At 48.3% G+C, this 13,349-nt stretch overlaps 1 protein-coding gene across 1 annotated transcript in view; it reads left to right on the top strand.

The window, feature by feature from the left end:
• Positions 1-13,056, top strand: part of LOC124718823 (zinc finger protein 830) — a 56,308-nt gene extending 43,252 nt beyond the window's left edge. The window contains exon 5 of the mRNA XM_047244442.1: positions 11,658-13,056. Within this exon, the coding sequence (XP_047100398.1) occupies positions 11,658-11,826 (169 nt within the window). The 3' untranslated portion in view covers positions 11,827-13,056. The remainder of the gene's footprint in view (positions 1-11,657) is intronic.
• The last annotated feature ends 293 nt before the right edge of the window (positions 13,057-13,349 follow it).

The following is a 13,349-nucleotide window of genomic DNA, read 5'->3' as shown; positions in this document are numbered from 1 at the left end:
ATCTCCCTTCTCATCTTCATCTATATCCTTTTCCATTTCTATAATATTGTCTTCAAGTTCATCTCCCTTGTACAGACCCTCTAAATACTCCTTCCTCCTTTCCCTTCTTTGCTTAGGACTGGTTTTCCATCTGAGCTCTTGATATTTATGTATCTGCTTCTCTTTTCTCCAAAGGCCTCTTTAATTTTCCTGTAGATGGCACAAATCTTTCTCCTTGTGAACCCCCTGCGGGTTCGGGGGTAAGAATAGGCCCGCGGTATTCCTGCCTGTCGTAAGAGGCGACTAAAAGGAGTTTCGCACTTTTCGGCCTTCTGTGATGGTCCCCTGTTGGGTTTGACCTCCATCTCTCAAAATTTTCCGAAGAGCGAGCCGATTGGGGAAGGGCGCCTTACTTGGTGCGTTGTTTCCATCTTGCGATCAGACCTTTTGCCAGCTTATTCGCTGTTGAATTGCAGTCCTGCCCGCTCTCCATCTCTTGGCCATGACTACGTTCCTGCGTGCAGATTACACCTTGCACTGTGCAGTGCCTCTTTCTGCACTGACGGCGACCATGGACCACATGTTACCTAACATCCAGCACGGTAGCCAGTCCGTTGTGGTGGGGCCGCCATGTACCCTGTTGGTTGTAGCCCCCTGACAACACAGGGATCGCTCTACTGATGCCTGCGCCGTTAACTCCCCACGTATGCCAAGGAGTAGATGCCCATGTCCCTGGGGCATCGGGACTCCCGGCCATGGCCATCCTGCCAGCTGGCCTTTGCTGTGGCTGGGTGGCGCCCGTGGGGAGGGCCCTTGGTCGGAGTAGGTGGCATCAGGGTGGATGACACGCAATGAAGTGTGGCACATCTTCTCTTGCTGGTGGCCAGCCACCAGCAGTCTCAAAGCATTCGAGGGCCCATTTTAAAGGTAACGTTTATGACCCCTAATCGTTCCCCTCCCTCGCCGCACCATGGGAGGAACGAAAGGCATTGAATGAAAGTGAGACGTATTCGCCCAGATATCTTGTCTGTACCAGAGCTGATGGGGAATCTTTTATATCCGTGAAGCCTCAGTTCTTTGTAGAGCATTTAGAGGACAAGTTTGGGGAGGTGGAGGGCTTGTCCAAGATGCGGTCCGGATCGGTGTTGATAAAAACCGCATCCTCCGCCCAGTCGCGGGCCTTGCTCGCTTGTACTAAGCTGGGGGATGTCTCCGTAGCTATCATGCCCCATAAAAGTCTGAATATGGTCCAGGGCATTATCTTCCACAGGGATCTCCTTTTACAGTCCGATGACGAGCTGCGCGCCAACTTGGAGCGACGAGGTGTCCATTTCGTCCGGCGCGTCCACCGGAGTCCGAGGGATCGTCAAGTTGCCACCGGTGCCTTCATCTTGGCCTTCGAGGGTGACATGTTACCTGAGAAGGTCAAGGTGATGGTGTACCGTTGTGATGTCAAGCCTTATATCCCTCCCCCGATGCGGTGCTTCAAGTGTTGGAAGTTCGGACATATGTCTTCACGCTGTGCTTCCGACCTCGTCTGTCGCGATTGCGGTCGACCATCCCATCCTGATCATCCCTGTGCCCCGCCTCCAATCTGTGTGAACTGTGGTGCGCGCCATCCGCCTTGCTCCCCGGACTGTCCGATTCTGCAGAAGGAGCGGAAGGTCATGGAAATCAAGACTCTCGACCGCCTGACGCACACTGAGGCGAAGCGGAAATATGATCGGCTTCATCCAGTGCGCATGACATCTTCTTATGCCGCAACTGTCACTCCTGCTACAGTTCCATCTGCTCCAGTCAGCTCTCAGAGTCGAAGGCCCACACCTGCCCCCTTGATGGTGGGGGGCACTACACTCCCTGTTGCTCCTGCTCCATCTACTTCAGGAGCAACACCCACCCAACCATCGGGGACATCAGTTCCCCCTTCCCAGCTGGAGAAGTGTAAGTCTTCTTCGGCTCCTCTCGCCAGGAAGGGATCCCTTAGGGATCTCCCTTCCCAAAGTTCCGACCGGTACAAAAGCAGACAGCCGCAAGTGGCTCCAACAACCACCGGTCCCTGGTCGTAGGGCCTCACGGTCGTCGTCTGTCCCTGAGACTGACCCAGTGAAGCCCTCCCAGCCTGACCCACCGAAGGCACAGCGAGAGAAACAGAAGACGAAGAAAGTCCCCAAGGCTAACGACGTTGCGGTGGCACCCATCCCACCGCTTCCTACAAGCTCTGCGTCTGGGGACGAGGTGGAGATTCTGGCGTCCGCTGAGGACCTCGATCTCGTCGATCCCTCAGACACCTTGGATAGCGCTAGCACTGGTGCTCAATTGGAGGCAGCAGGTGACCCAGCGGCGTAATCTGCCTTCCAAGTCCCGTCACGCCTTTCTCAGACATGGACAATACCATCCTCCAGTGGAACTGCAGTGGTGTTTTCCACCATCTAGCTGAGCTCCGACAACTTATCAGCCTTCACCCTTTCTTCTGCATTGCTCTTCAGGAAACTTGGTTTCCAGCAATGCGAACCCCCGCCCTCCATGGCTATCGGGGTTATTATAAGAACCGGGCAGCTTATGAAAGGGTGTCTGGTGGCGTCTGCCTATACGTCCTTAACTCTCTTCACAGCGAGTGTGTACCTCTCCAAACGGCTTTAGAGGCTGTCGCTGTTAGGGTGTGGATGCCACAGGCTATTACCGTCTGCAGTCTTTACCTTCCACCGGATGGTGATGTCGCGCAGCATGAGCTGGCTGCGCTGCTGGCCCAATTGCCGCCACCTTTCTTGTTACTGGGCGATTTCAATGCCCACAACCCTCTATGGGGTGGGACTGTCGTCGATGACCACGGTCGTGCCGTGGAGCATTTGTTGTCTCAGCTCAACCTTAGCCTCTTGAACACCGGTGCTCCCACGCATTTCAGTGTGGTCCATGGCTCGTTCTCGGCCATCGATCTCTCTCTTTGCAGCCCCGGACTTGTCCCGTCCCTCCACTGGAGAGTGCATCCTGACCTGTGTGGTAGTGACCATTTTCCCATCTATTTGTCACTGCCCCAGTGTCATTCTTCTGAGCGCCTGCCCCGCTGGGCTCTCCACAGGGCTGACTGGCCGGCTTTTACTTCCGCTGCAACCATTGAGTCTCCCCCACAGGGTGACATTGACGAGGTGGTCTGTGTCTTAACCACGTCCATCATTTCGGCGGCCGAGGCTGCCATCCCCCGCTCTTCTAGACTCCCTCAGAGGAAGGCTGTACCCTGGTGGTCGCCAGAGATTGCTGAGGCTATTCGCGACCGTCGGCAGGCTCTCCAGTGTGATAGGCGGCACTCGTCTCTCGAGACCCTCATTGCCTTTAAGAGGCCCTGTGCCTTGGCCCGTCGTCTTATTGCACGGCGTAAGCAGGAGTGCTGGGAGAGGTATGTCTCCTCCTTGGGCTCCCGTGTCTACCCATCACTCGTGTGGTCCCGGATCCGGTGGATTTACGGGTACCAGACCCCTCTGGGTGTCCCTGGGATCTCCTTGGATGGCGCTGTCTGCACGGACACTGCCGCCATTGCTGAACACCTTGCTGCGCACTTTGCTAAGAGCTCTGCGACTGCAACTTATCCCCCCGCCTTTCGCTCTTTAAAGGAGCGAGCCGAGCAGACGCCGTTATCATTCCACACGCGTCGTTCTGAAAAATACAATGCTCCTTTCAGCGAGAGGGAATTCCTCGCTGCCCTCGCCCATTGCCCTGATACAGCACCAGGACCAGACTGCATCCATGCACAGATGCTGAAGCATCTCTCCAGGGACTGCCAGAGACACATCCTCACCATCTTTAACCGCATTTGGAGCGAGGGCGTGTTCCCGTCGCAATGGCGAGAGGGTGTTATTGTCCCCATCTTGAAACCCGGTGCGGACCCACTGGCGGTGGACAGCTATCGTCCCATTACCCTCACCAACGTTTTGTGCAAATTGCTCGAATGTATGGTGGGGTGGCGTTTGTGTTGGGTCCTTGAGTCGCGCGGTCTCCTCGCTCCATCCCAGGGTGGCTTCCATCGGGGTCGGTCTGCAGCGGACAATTTGGTGCGGCTGGAATCTGCTATCCGTACGGCCTTTGCCCGACGTCAGCTTCTCGTTGCTGTATTTTTTGATCTGCGTAAGGCGTATGACACCACATGGAGGCATCACATCCTTGCTACGTTGCATGAGTGGGGTCTTTGTGGTCAGCTCCCGGCTTTTCTTCAAACCTTTTTATTGCGCCGCTCTTTCCGGGTGCAAGTGGGTGCCGCCTCTAGTTCATCTTATATACAGGAAAATGGGGTCCAGCAGGGCTCGGTTTTGAGTGTCTCCTTATTTCTAGTGGCCATTAATGGTCTGGCTGCAGCCGTGGGGTCATCGGTGTCTCCTTCTTTGTATGCCGACGACTTCTGCATCTCATTTGGCTCCACGACTACGGGAGTCGCCGAACGCAGGCTGCAAGTAGCTGTTCGCGAGGCAGCATCATGGGCTCTGACTCATGGTTTTCAGTTCTCTGCATCCAAGACTCGAGTTATGCACTTCTGCAGGCGTCGGACGGTCCACCCTCATCCTGAACTTTACCTCGACGGCCACCTGCTTGACGTGGTGGACACTTGCCGCTTCTTAGGACTCGTCTTTGATGCCCGACTCACATGGGTTCCTCATATTACCCAGCTGAAGCAAAAGTGCTGTCGGCACCTCAACGCCATCCGTTGCCTGAGCCACACATCTTGGGGTGCGGGTCGCTGCACACTGTTGCGATTATACAGAGCCCTGGTGCAGTCCAGGCTTGATTATGGGAGCCTGGTCCATGGGTCTGCATCACCCTCAGTGTTGAAGTTGTTAGACCCCATACACCACTGTGGGGTTCGGCTTGCAACTGGCGCTTTTCGTACGAGCCCCGTGGATAGTCTACTGGTGGAGGCCGGGGTTCCCCCGCTGCGGATTCGCCGCCATCGACTGCTCGCCGACTATGCTGTCCACGTGCATTGCTCGCCGGGCCGTCCCAGTTGTCACCTGCTTTATCCTGCCATGGTCCTCCATCTGCCCGAAAGGCGACCTAGGTCTGGGCTTGCCATAGCTGTCCGCGTCCAGTCCCTGCTGTCGGAACTGGGGTCATTCCCTCTTCTGCCTCCCTTCCGGGTCCATGCACCTACGCCTCCCTGGTGTTTGCCTCAGCCGTCCGTCTGTCTGGACTTGGCACAGGAACCCAAGGACTCGGTTCCGCCCGTGGCCCTCCATCGCCGTTTTCTTGCGCTCCTCGCCTCATTTTCGGGCTGTGAGACTGTCTTCACAGATGGTTCCCTGGTTGATGGTCGCACTGCCTACGCTTTTGCTCACGGTGCCCATGTTGAACAGCGCTCATTGCTGGCTGGCTGCAGTATTTTTACTGCAGAGCTGGTGGCCATATTGCGCGCTCTTGAGCATATGCGTTCCTGCTCAGGTCCGTCCATCGTCATCTGCAGTGACTCCCTGAGCAGCCTCCAGGCCATCAACCGCTGCTATCCCTCTTCTCCTGCGGTATCCTCTATTTGGGAGTCTGTTTCCGCCATTACCCGCTCTGGTCGTTCGGTGGTCTTTGTTTGGACGCCAGGTCACGTTGGCATCCCGGGGAACGAACGTGTCGACAGGCTGGCCAAAGGGGCGATCGACGCCCCAGCTTTGGAGATCGGCCTCCCAGCTCGAGATCAGCAGTTGGTGTTGCGCCGTAAGGTGCTTGGGATGTGGGCTCCTGAGTGGCGTGGCCTGACATCCCCGAATAAACTGCGGGCTGTTAAGGAGACGACCGATGTGTGGCGGTCCTCCCTGCGGGCTTCTCGCAGGGACTCTGTCATCCTGTGTCGGCTCCGCATCGGCCATACCTACCTGACGCATGGCCATCTTTTGCGTCAGGAGGATCCCCCCCTGTGTCGGTGTGGGTCCCGGCTGACGGTCGCCCACATTTTGTTGGAGTGTCCCCGACTGCGCACCCTCCGGCAGTCTTTTAATCTCCCAGGCACTTTGCCTTTGGTTTTATGTGACGATGCCTCCATGGCTGATGACGTTTTAAATTTTATCCATGGTAGTCCTTTTTATGGTTCCATTTAGGGAGGTCCTGCACCTTTCCCTTTCTGTGTCTTTTGTCCTCGCGTCTCTCAATATTTGTTGCTGTTTTGGTGTGTCGTCGGATGGTTGACTCTTTCCCTTTTTTTGTTCTCGTGGTCAGTCAATCGGTCTCCGGCCGTCTTCTTTTCTTCTGTTTCCTTTTGTTTGGTGTTCATCTGTACTCTTCATGTCTGTAGTGTTCGTTGCCGCATTTGTGTTCTTTTAGGGCCTGGGGTGAGTCTCCTTCCCCTTGGGTTTTTACCTGCTTCGTGAATTTATGTCTCGTCTGTTTTTGGAATGGGGGACTGATGACCTTCGCTGTTTCGTCCCCCTTAAACATCCCAACAACCACCACCACCTTTCTCCTTGTGAAGTATACTTTTAAAACCTCAAATTTGTCCTCTAGCTGTTTGTACTGAGCCATTTTGCACTTCCTGTCAATCTCATTTTTTAGACATTTGTATCTATTTTGCCTGCTTCATTTGGTGCATTTTTACGTTCTCCTTTCATCAATTAAATTCAATGTTTCTTATGTTACCCAAGGATTTCTATTAGGCCTTGTCGTTTTACCTGTTTCATCTTCTGCTGCCTTCACTATTTCATTCAGCAAAGCTACCCATTCATCATCAATTCCTTTCCCCTGTTCTAATCAATTGTTGCCTAATGCTCCTTGTGAAACTCTCAACAACCTCTGCTTCTTGTAACCTATCCAGATTGTATTTCCTTTATTTCCTACCTTTTTGCAATTTCTTTAGTTTTCATCTACGGTTCATAACAAATAAATTGTGGTCAGAGTGCACATCTGCTCTGGAAATGTCTTCATGGTTTAAAATCTGGTTCCGAAATCTCTGTCTTATCATTATATAATAAACCTGAAACCGTCTGGTGTCTCCAAGTCTGTTCCATGTAAACAACCTTCTTTCATGATTCTTAAACCAAGTCTTCACTGTGATTAATTTCTGTCATATTTATTCACATTTAAAGAGTGTCTCCATTGATTACACCAAATGGAAACTTTGTCCAAGTCTGCCTGCATTTCCATAGGATCGTCCAGCGATGATGTTTTGTTGTGGGCAGCACCAAACAGTGAACAGTCTTATAGTGTTTCCACACTATAACTTGCTTATGTATGAGGGTAGTCCAGAAAGTAAGTTCCGAATTGCCGCAGCTAATTGAATGTTGTGCAAACATTGAAACATGCATGCACACCAACTTGCGCCATGCCTTGCTTGTCAAACGGCACCATATGCATTTATATTGTCCCAGTGCATTGTTTATAGTATCAGTTTAAGATGTTTAAAACAATTTACCAGCCTGCTTGGTGTTTCACAACAAGGAATGTTGCAGCAGTAGAAAATCATTGACAAATAAGTGACGTGTATGTCCCCAATGCGACAAGTGACAGCAAAGCATGTAAGTGGGTGAGAGGTTTGGAGGATAGATGGGACATGTCCATGATGAACTGCAATGAGGCTGCCCTTCCATGATCTCAGTAGATTTGGTCAAAGCCATGGACAAAAAGATTTGTGAATACCAGTGATTCACAAGTTTGGACTTTCCAAACATGGGTAAAACTATTTCTCATAAAATTGTCTTTCGAAAGTTGCAACTTCCCAAATTGTACAGACCTTGGGTTCTCAGGCTACTGTCAAAGGAACACAAAATGGGAAAAATGGCTCGTGCTATTGACTTTTTTGACCAGTATCGTGCAAAGGGTGATCAGATTTTAGAGAAATTTGTAACAGGGGACGAGACATGGGTTTCTCACATAACCAATGTCAATCAATGGAATTCCGGCACACGACATCACTGGTCAAAGTCGAGGCCAAGCAGACAAGCTGAACACCCAAGATAAGGGCAACTGTCTTTGAGGTTGATATGGAATCTTGTTAGTCGAGTTTATGCTGCAAAGGACAATAATATAAGGGGCATTTAAATGAAATACGGTCACTTGTGTAAGGTAATGGTAACGGTTTTGTTAACTCAGAAATGTAGTTATACACACTACCCATACTCAAAAGTAGTCACCAAAACTCTTAGCACATTTATCCCACTGTGACACTAGTCGGTCCATTCCATCCTTGAAGAAGCTAGGAGGCTGCTGTCGGATCCACACCTGGATCCAGTCACACACTTCATTGTTTGTTGCGAATCAATGTCCGCAAATAGCTTGTTTTAGAGGTCCAAACACATGAAAGTCCATGGTGAAAGGTAAGGACTGTACGGTAGGTGTTCCAGCATTTCCCACTGAAACTGCTGCAGTGTCATCTTCACCGCATTGGCCGCATGCAGGAGGATAACACCATTGGACAACGTGCCTCGGCGTTTCAAACTGATGGCTCGTCTAAGGTTCTGTAAGGTGGCTTGATAATGCTGGACATTGATGGTCGTTGCCTGTTCCAGGAACTCAACAAGAAGTGGGCCCTTGTGGTTAGAAAAGAAGGACATCCTGACCTTACCAGAACTGGTGTGCATGGTCTTTAATTTCTTTGGAGGTGGTGAAGTCACATGTTTCCACTGCTTGCCCTGATACTTACTTTCCGGTTCAAAATGTTGACACCATGTTTCGTCACCTGTGACAAAATGTGACAGAAAGCTGTATTCCTCCTCATGATAACGTTGCAGATGACTCGAAGGCAGCGCCATTTGAATATTGCGTTGTTCAGCGGTCAGTTGGTGGGGAACCCACTGCGAGCAGATTATGGTGTGGGCGGTGCCCATGCTGATACCCAGTAACCAATAGATCTCTCAAGGAATCATTTGCACCATTCCACAACACTTGAATGACTCAGACAGCCTTCATCCATTGATGAATTTCACATCCTGCAATTCCCTCCACCTCCAAAAATTGAATCATTCGTCGTCGTTCCTGCTCACTCGCCTGCATGTTCGGTAGTGGACGATAACTTGTGTGAACTCCTACTCTTCAGCGTGAAATCACACTGGTGCTATGCAACATCAAACAGTGCACATGAGTCATCTCTCTACCAGTAGATGGCGCCACGATACCCGCAGTTACATGGTGCCACTTTAGATGTAAGGCAAAGGTAGACGCACTGACCATGTTTCATTTGAATGAACCTCATAAACGCGCTGGCTAAACTTTGATCTGCAATACAGAATAAGTGATGTGGCCTTCTGACGTCGAGTTTTTTTGCCACATGAGAGTGAAACCCCGTTCTGCCATTCATACCCAAAATCTGGTCAGATATTTTGGCTGGGAACAGATTGTCCACTTATTGTACAGTCCAGACACTGAGTGATTTTCACTTGTTCCACTAACTATAGGAGTTTCTCAGCTGAAAGCGCTTTGCGACATATGACGAGGTGAAAGGAGCTGTTAAAGACTGGTTATCCTCACAGGCGGCACATGTCTGTGACTTAAGGGGGGGGGGGGGGAAACTTGTAGAATGTTATGTTTAAAACAATATGGAAACTATGTAGTTAAATAGAGAAACATGTGAGGAATTAAATAAAAACGATATTTTTAAAAAATCTGTGATGGTTTATGTTTTATAAGAAATTAGAATGCTTTCTGAATAAGTCTCGTATATTGAGAATATTAAAGATCCTATTACACTTCCTTGGTGCCTACTCATTACTTTTGATAAACTCTTGCACACAGTTGAAGCATCACAGAATGGCGTACCTGTATCTGACATCTGAGCTCAGTTTAATACTATTCGTAATTGGGCTAGGGCTGCTGTTGTTACCAGAGTTGGAAGCTCTCTGTACAGAATTTTGCGCTCTGTGTACCGTCAAATCATCTATAAATGTAATTGTTTGTGTTTGTGTACTATATATACTGACGGGAAAAAAATAACAACACCAAGAAGAAGTTGTGAAATGAAATTGGTAAGCGCGATTTTATATCCAAAAGATGACATCTATAGAAATTTGGCACTTGTCCGGCATATGGCTGTGGAACATCATACCGAGTCTGCAGGAATTTGAGCAGCAGTTGGCACCACAGTGACACAATGAACTTTTACTATTGGTTAATTCAAGGACAGCTCTGAGCCAGATATCCTGTAGCATGCAATTCACTGACCCCAAACCACCACAGTTTTGACTTCAGTTGTGTCAAGTGAGAGCTCATTGTGGAGTAGAATGACAGTCTGTTGTGTTTTCTGATGAAAAATGGTTCGCTCTCATTGCCATTGACGTTTGTGTGTCAGTTAGGAGCAGGCCAGGTGTGCATCTGTAACAAACCAGTCTGCGGCCTAGTCACACTGAACCTACACCTACACCAGACAGAGGTATAAATGTGTGGTCAGGATGCATGTGATAGCCACAAGAGTGCTCCTGCTGTTGTATAAAATCGTATTGCTCTTGTGGTTATTGCACGCATCCTGACTGCAAATTTGTATCCCAGTGTGGTGGTTGTGCTGCCACTTATGAACAGTGTTCCAGGGGGTGTTTTCCAGCTGGATAATACTTGTCCACACACCACTGTTGTAACTTAACACCCTCTACAAGTGTCATCATGTTGCCTTGACCTGCTCGATCACCAGGTCTGTCTCTGGTTGAGCACATATGCAACATCATCGGACGACAACTCCAGGGTCGTCCACAACCAGCATTAACCATCCCTGTACTGACTAACCAACCGCAACAGGCATGGAACTTCATCCCACAAACTGACACCTCACAACTGTAAGACACAATGTATGCAAGTTTGCAAGCTTGAATTCAACATTTTGGGAGTTACACTTATTATAATGCACCAGAATTTCACATTTGCAGTGGCGTATCTCGAGCTCACATTAACCTGTGAGTTGCCTGCCCGGTTAGCTGTGCAATCTAATGCACTGCTTCATTGGCAGGAAGGCGTGCCGGTCCCTGGCACAAATCTGCCCGGCAGATTAGTGTCGAGGTCCAGTTTGCTGGCCAGGCTGTGGATGCTTTTTTCCATCTGCCTCAGCGAATGCGGGCCGGTTCCCCTTATTCTACCTCAGTTACACTATGTCAGCAATTGCCGCACAAACACTTTCTCCACATACGTGTGCACCATAATTACTCTACCATGCAAACATTGGGGTTACACTCATCTGGTGTCCACTGTAAGCCGAACCGCACACTAACCCTAGCCTGGGTTCAGTGTGGGGCAATGGTGAGGTGGATGGACTGCTGTAGCCTATTTTGGGGTTGTGTACCACTGCGGGCTAAGGTAGGGATGAAGACTCTCCGTCGTTTCTAGGTCCCCAGTTCCGTACAGTACAATACAGCCTTTGAGTTTGCAACATTTATCACTTTAATATGTTGTCTAGACAAATGCATTCACAAAATTTCTGTACTCCACATTACTTGTTTCTAGGTGTACTTTTTTTCTGTTAGTGTACTACACACACAATAAGTAAAATTTCATTACTTGCTGTCCTCCTTGGTGTTGCATTATTAATGGGTAACGGTGTATTAAAAAGAATTGAGGCAATTTCCGTACTCATCCTTGTCCTTCTGAGCTTGTGCTGCACCTCTGATGACCCCATTGTTGATGGGATCCCAAAAACCAAACTTCTTTCTCTCCTTGTATTTGATTTATTGAGTTAAAGCGTTCATTTATGATGTCGTTGTTTCATTATTAAATGATGAGTGTAAATTTGTCATTTATAACAGGGTTTTGGACCTCGAAAGGAAGAAGGAGCTAGTGGCGCAACAGTCGAACACTTCTGGGAAGGGCGGAGGAGGAGCCAGCGATGAAGAGTCGCCCAACAGTTCGGACGAGCTCGACCCTGACAGTTTTGACGAGTACCTGGACTGGCGAGCGAAAAAGTCCTTCAAGTGAGAAGGCGTATTGCAGTTTTGGATGCCATTGCCAGGTTACAGTGGAAGTGCATAACTGCTGTTGTTCCAACAACCACGTCTCAGATCATTTTTTGAAAAATAATGGGAGAATCGAGCAGTGTTCTTGTGGGTCTGCAACTGGACATTGTAATGTGTCCTCATCTGATGCCTCAGAGAAGGTGAAGCTGGTGACCTTCGTGCAATTTTGCCCCGAACTGTTATGCAAAATACAGTCGGATACTTCCAACACAGTGTTTCGATGATTCTTCAGATCGTTGGTTGCTACCAAAAGGTACTTTGGTGCATTGTGGGTCAATTGTGATGGCAATATGAGGTTCTTAGTTTCTCCTATCAACACTTTCATAGTTGAACTTTTGTTTGATATTTACAGTACTACACATTTTAGGCTATGATAATCACTGCCAACATTGTATCGTATCAGAAACATGTGTTTGCAAACATAGTGTACATGATTCTGTCCTATAATTTAGGCAGTTGAGGTTCACCAAAGCTTTCTTTATGCATATTGGTTTGTTTCTATCAGTGCAGAGTGAGTGGTCTCAGTTAATTAATGTTGAATTAAATATAGAGTGCAGTGAGAACAGAAAATCAATTGTACACTTTATATTTGGATGGAAGGAGTGTATTGTGTAGTAGCAGATGGCTACAAATATCACTCATACAAGAGCTTACATTTGACTATAGTACATTATTTTATTTAACATATGACTAGAATGTTTTGAAATTGTATAGATGGGGTGCTTCGTATGTTGCTAGAAGTTGAATGTTGTGAATACTAGGAAGTTGTTTTGTGGACAACTGACTATAAGAACAATGTACCCGTTATCGTGGAGCAATGTTCAGGAATTGCGAAGACTAATAATGTATAAAAGACAATGAGTTTATCTCCTGTGGAGAATATTGTTTCTAGACAAGCAACAGAATTTGCAAAATATTTTTTGTGTAACCAGTTCTATGTTTACAATGAATATGTGAAATATCTGTTGAACACTGCTGCAGTCGTAAACATAATAAATATGACTGTTACTGTGCAACATAGGTTGTATACCAGTTATTTTGAGACATAACAAGGAAAAAAACTTAACATTAAGAGTAAGTTGCAAATTTAACTGCCTGCTTTGAACTTGAAAGATTGTGAGAGCTGTATAAAATTTATGTAAAAAATTTATAATGGTGTATATGAATAAATAATTTTGGATATTTCCTTGTACTCTGTGATCTTTACATTTTTTATTTTGCCCCTTGCACCAGCTGCTTCTTCTTCTTCTTCCTTTTTTTAAAAATGTTAGTCACGTAATCACTCTTCTTCAGTTTTTGGAAAATTGTGTTATCTTCAATTGTATTTTATTTGAATGACTAGATTACAGGACCTGCACCCCGCCCCCACCCCATCGCCTCCTCACTCCCTCCACCCCCATCTCTCTCTCTATCTCTCTCTCTCTCTATCTCTCTCTCTCTATCTCTCTCTCTCTCTCTCTCTCTCTCTCTCTCTCCCCCCTCTCC

The sequence above is a fragment of the Schistocerca piceifrons genome, chromosome 10 (genome assembly GCF_021461385.2).
Source record: "Schistocerca piceifrons isolate TAMUIC-IGC-003096 chromosome 10, iqSchPice1.1, whole genome shotgun sequence".
Lineage (NCBI taxonomy): Eukaryota > Metazoa > Arthropoda > Insecta > Orthoptera > Acrididae > Schistocerca > Schistocerca piceifrons.
The sequence above is the reverse complement of the archived record's forward strand: the minus strand, read 5'-3'. Positions and strand labels throughout refer to the sequence as shown.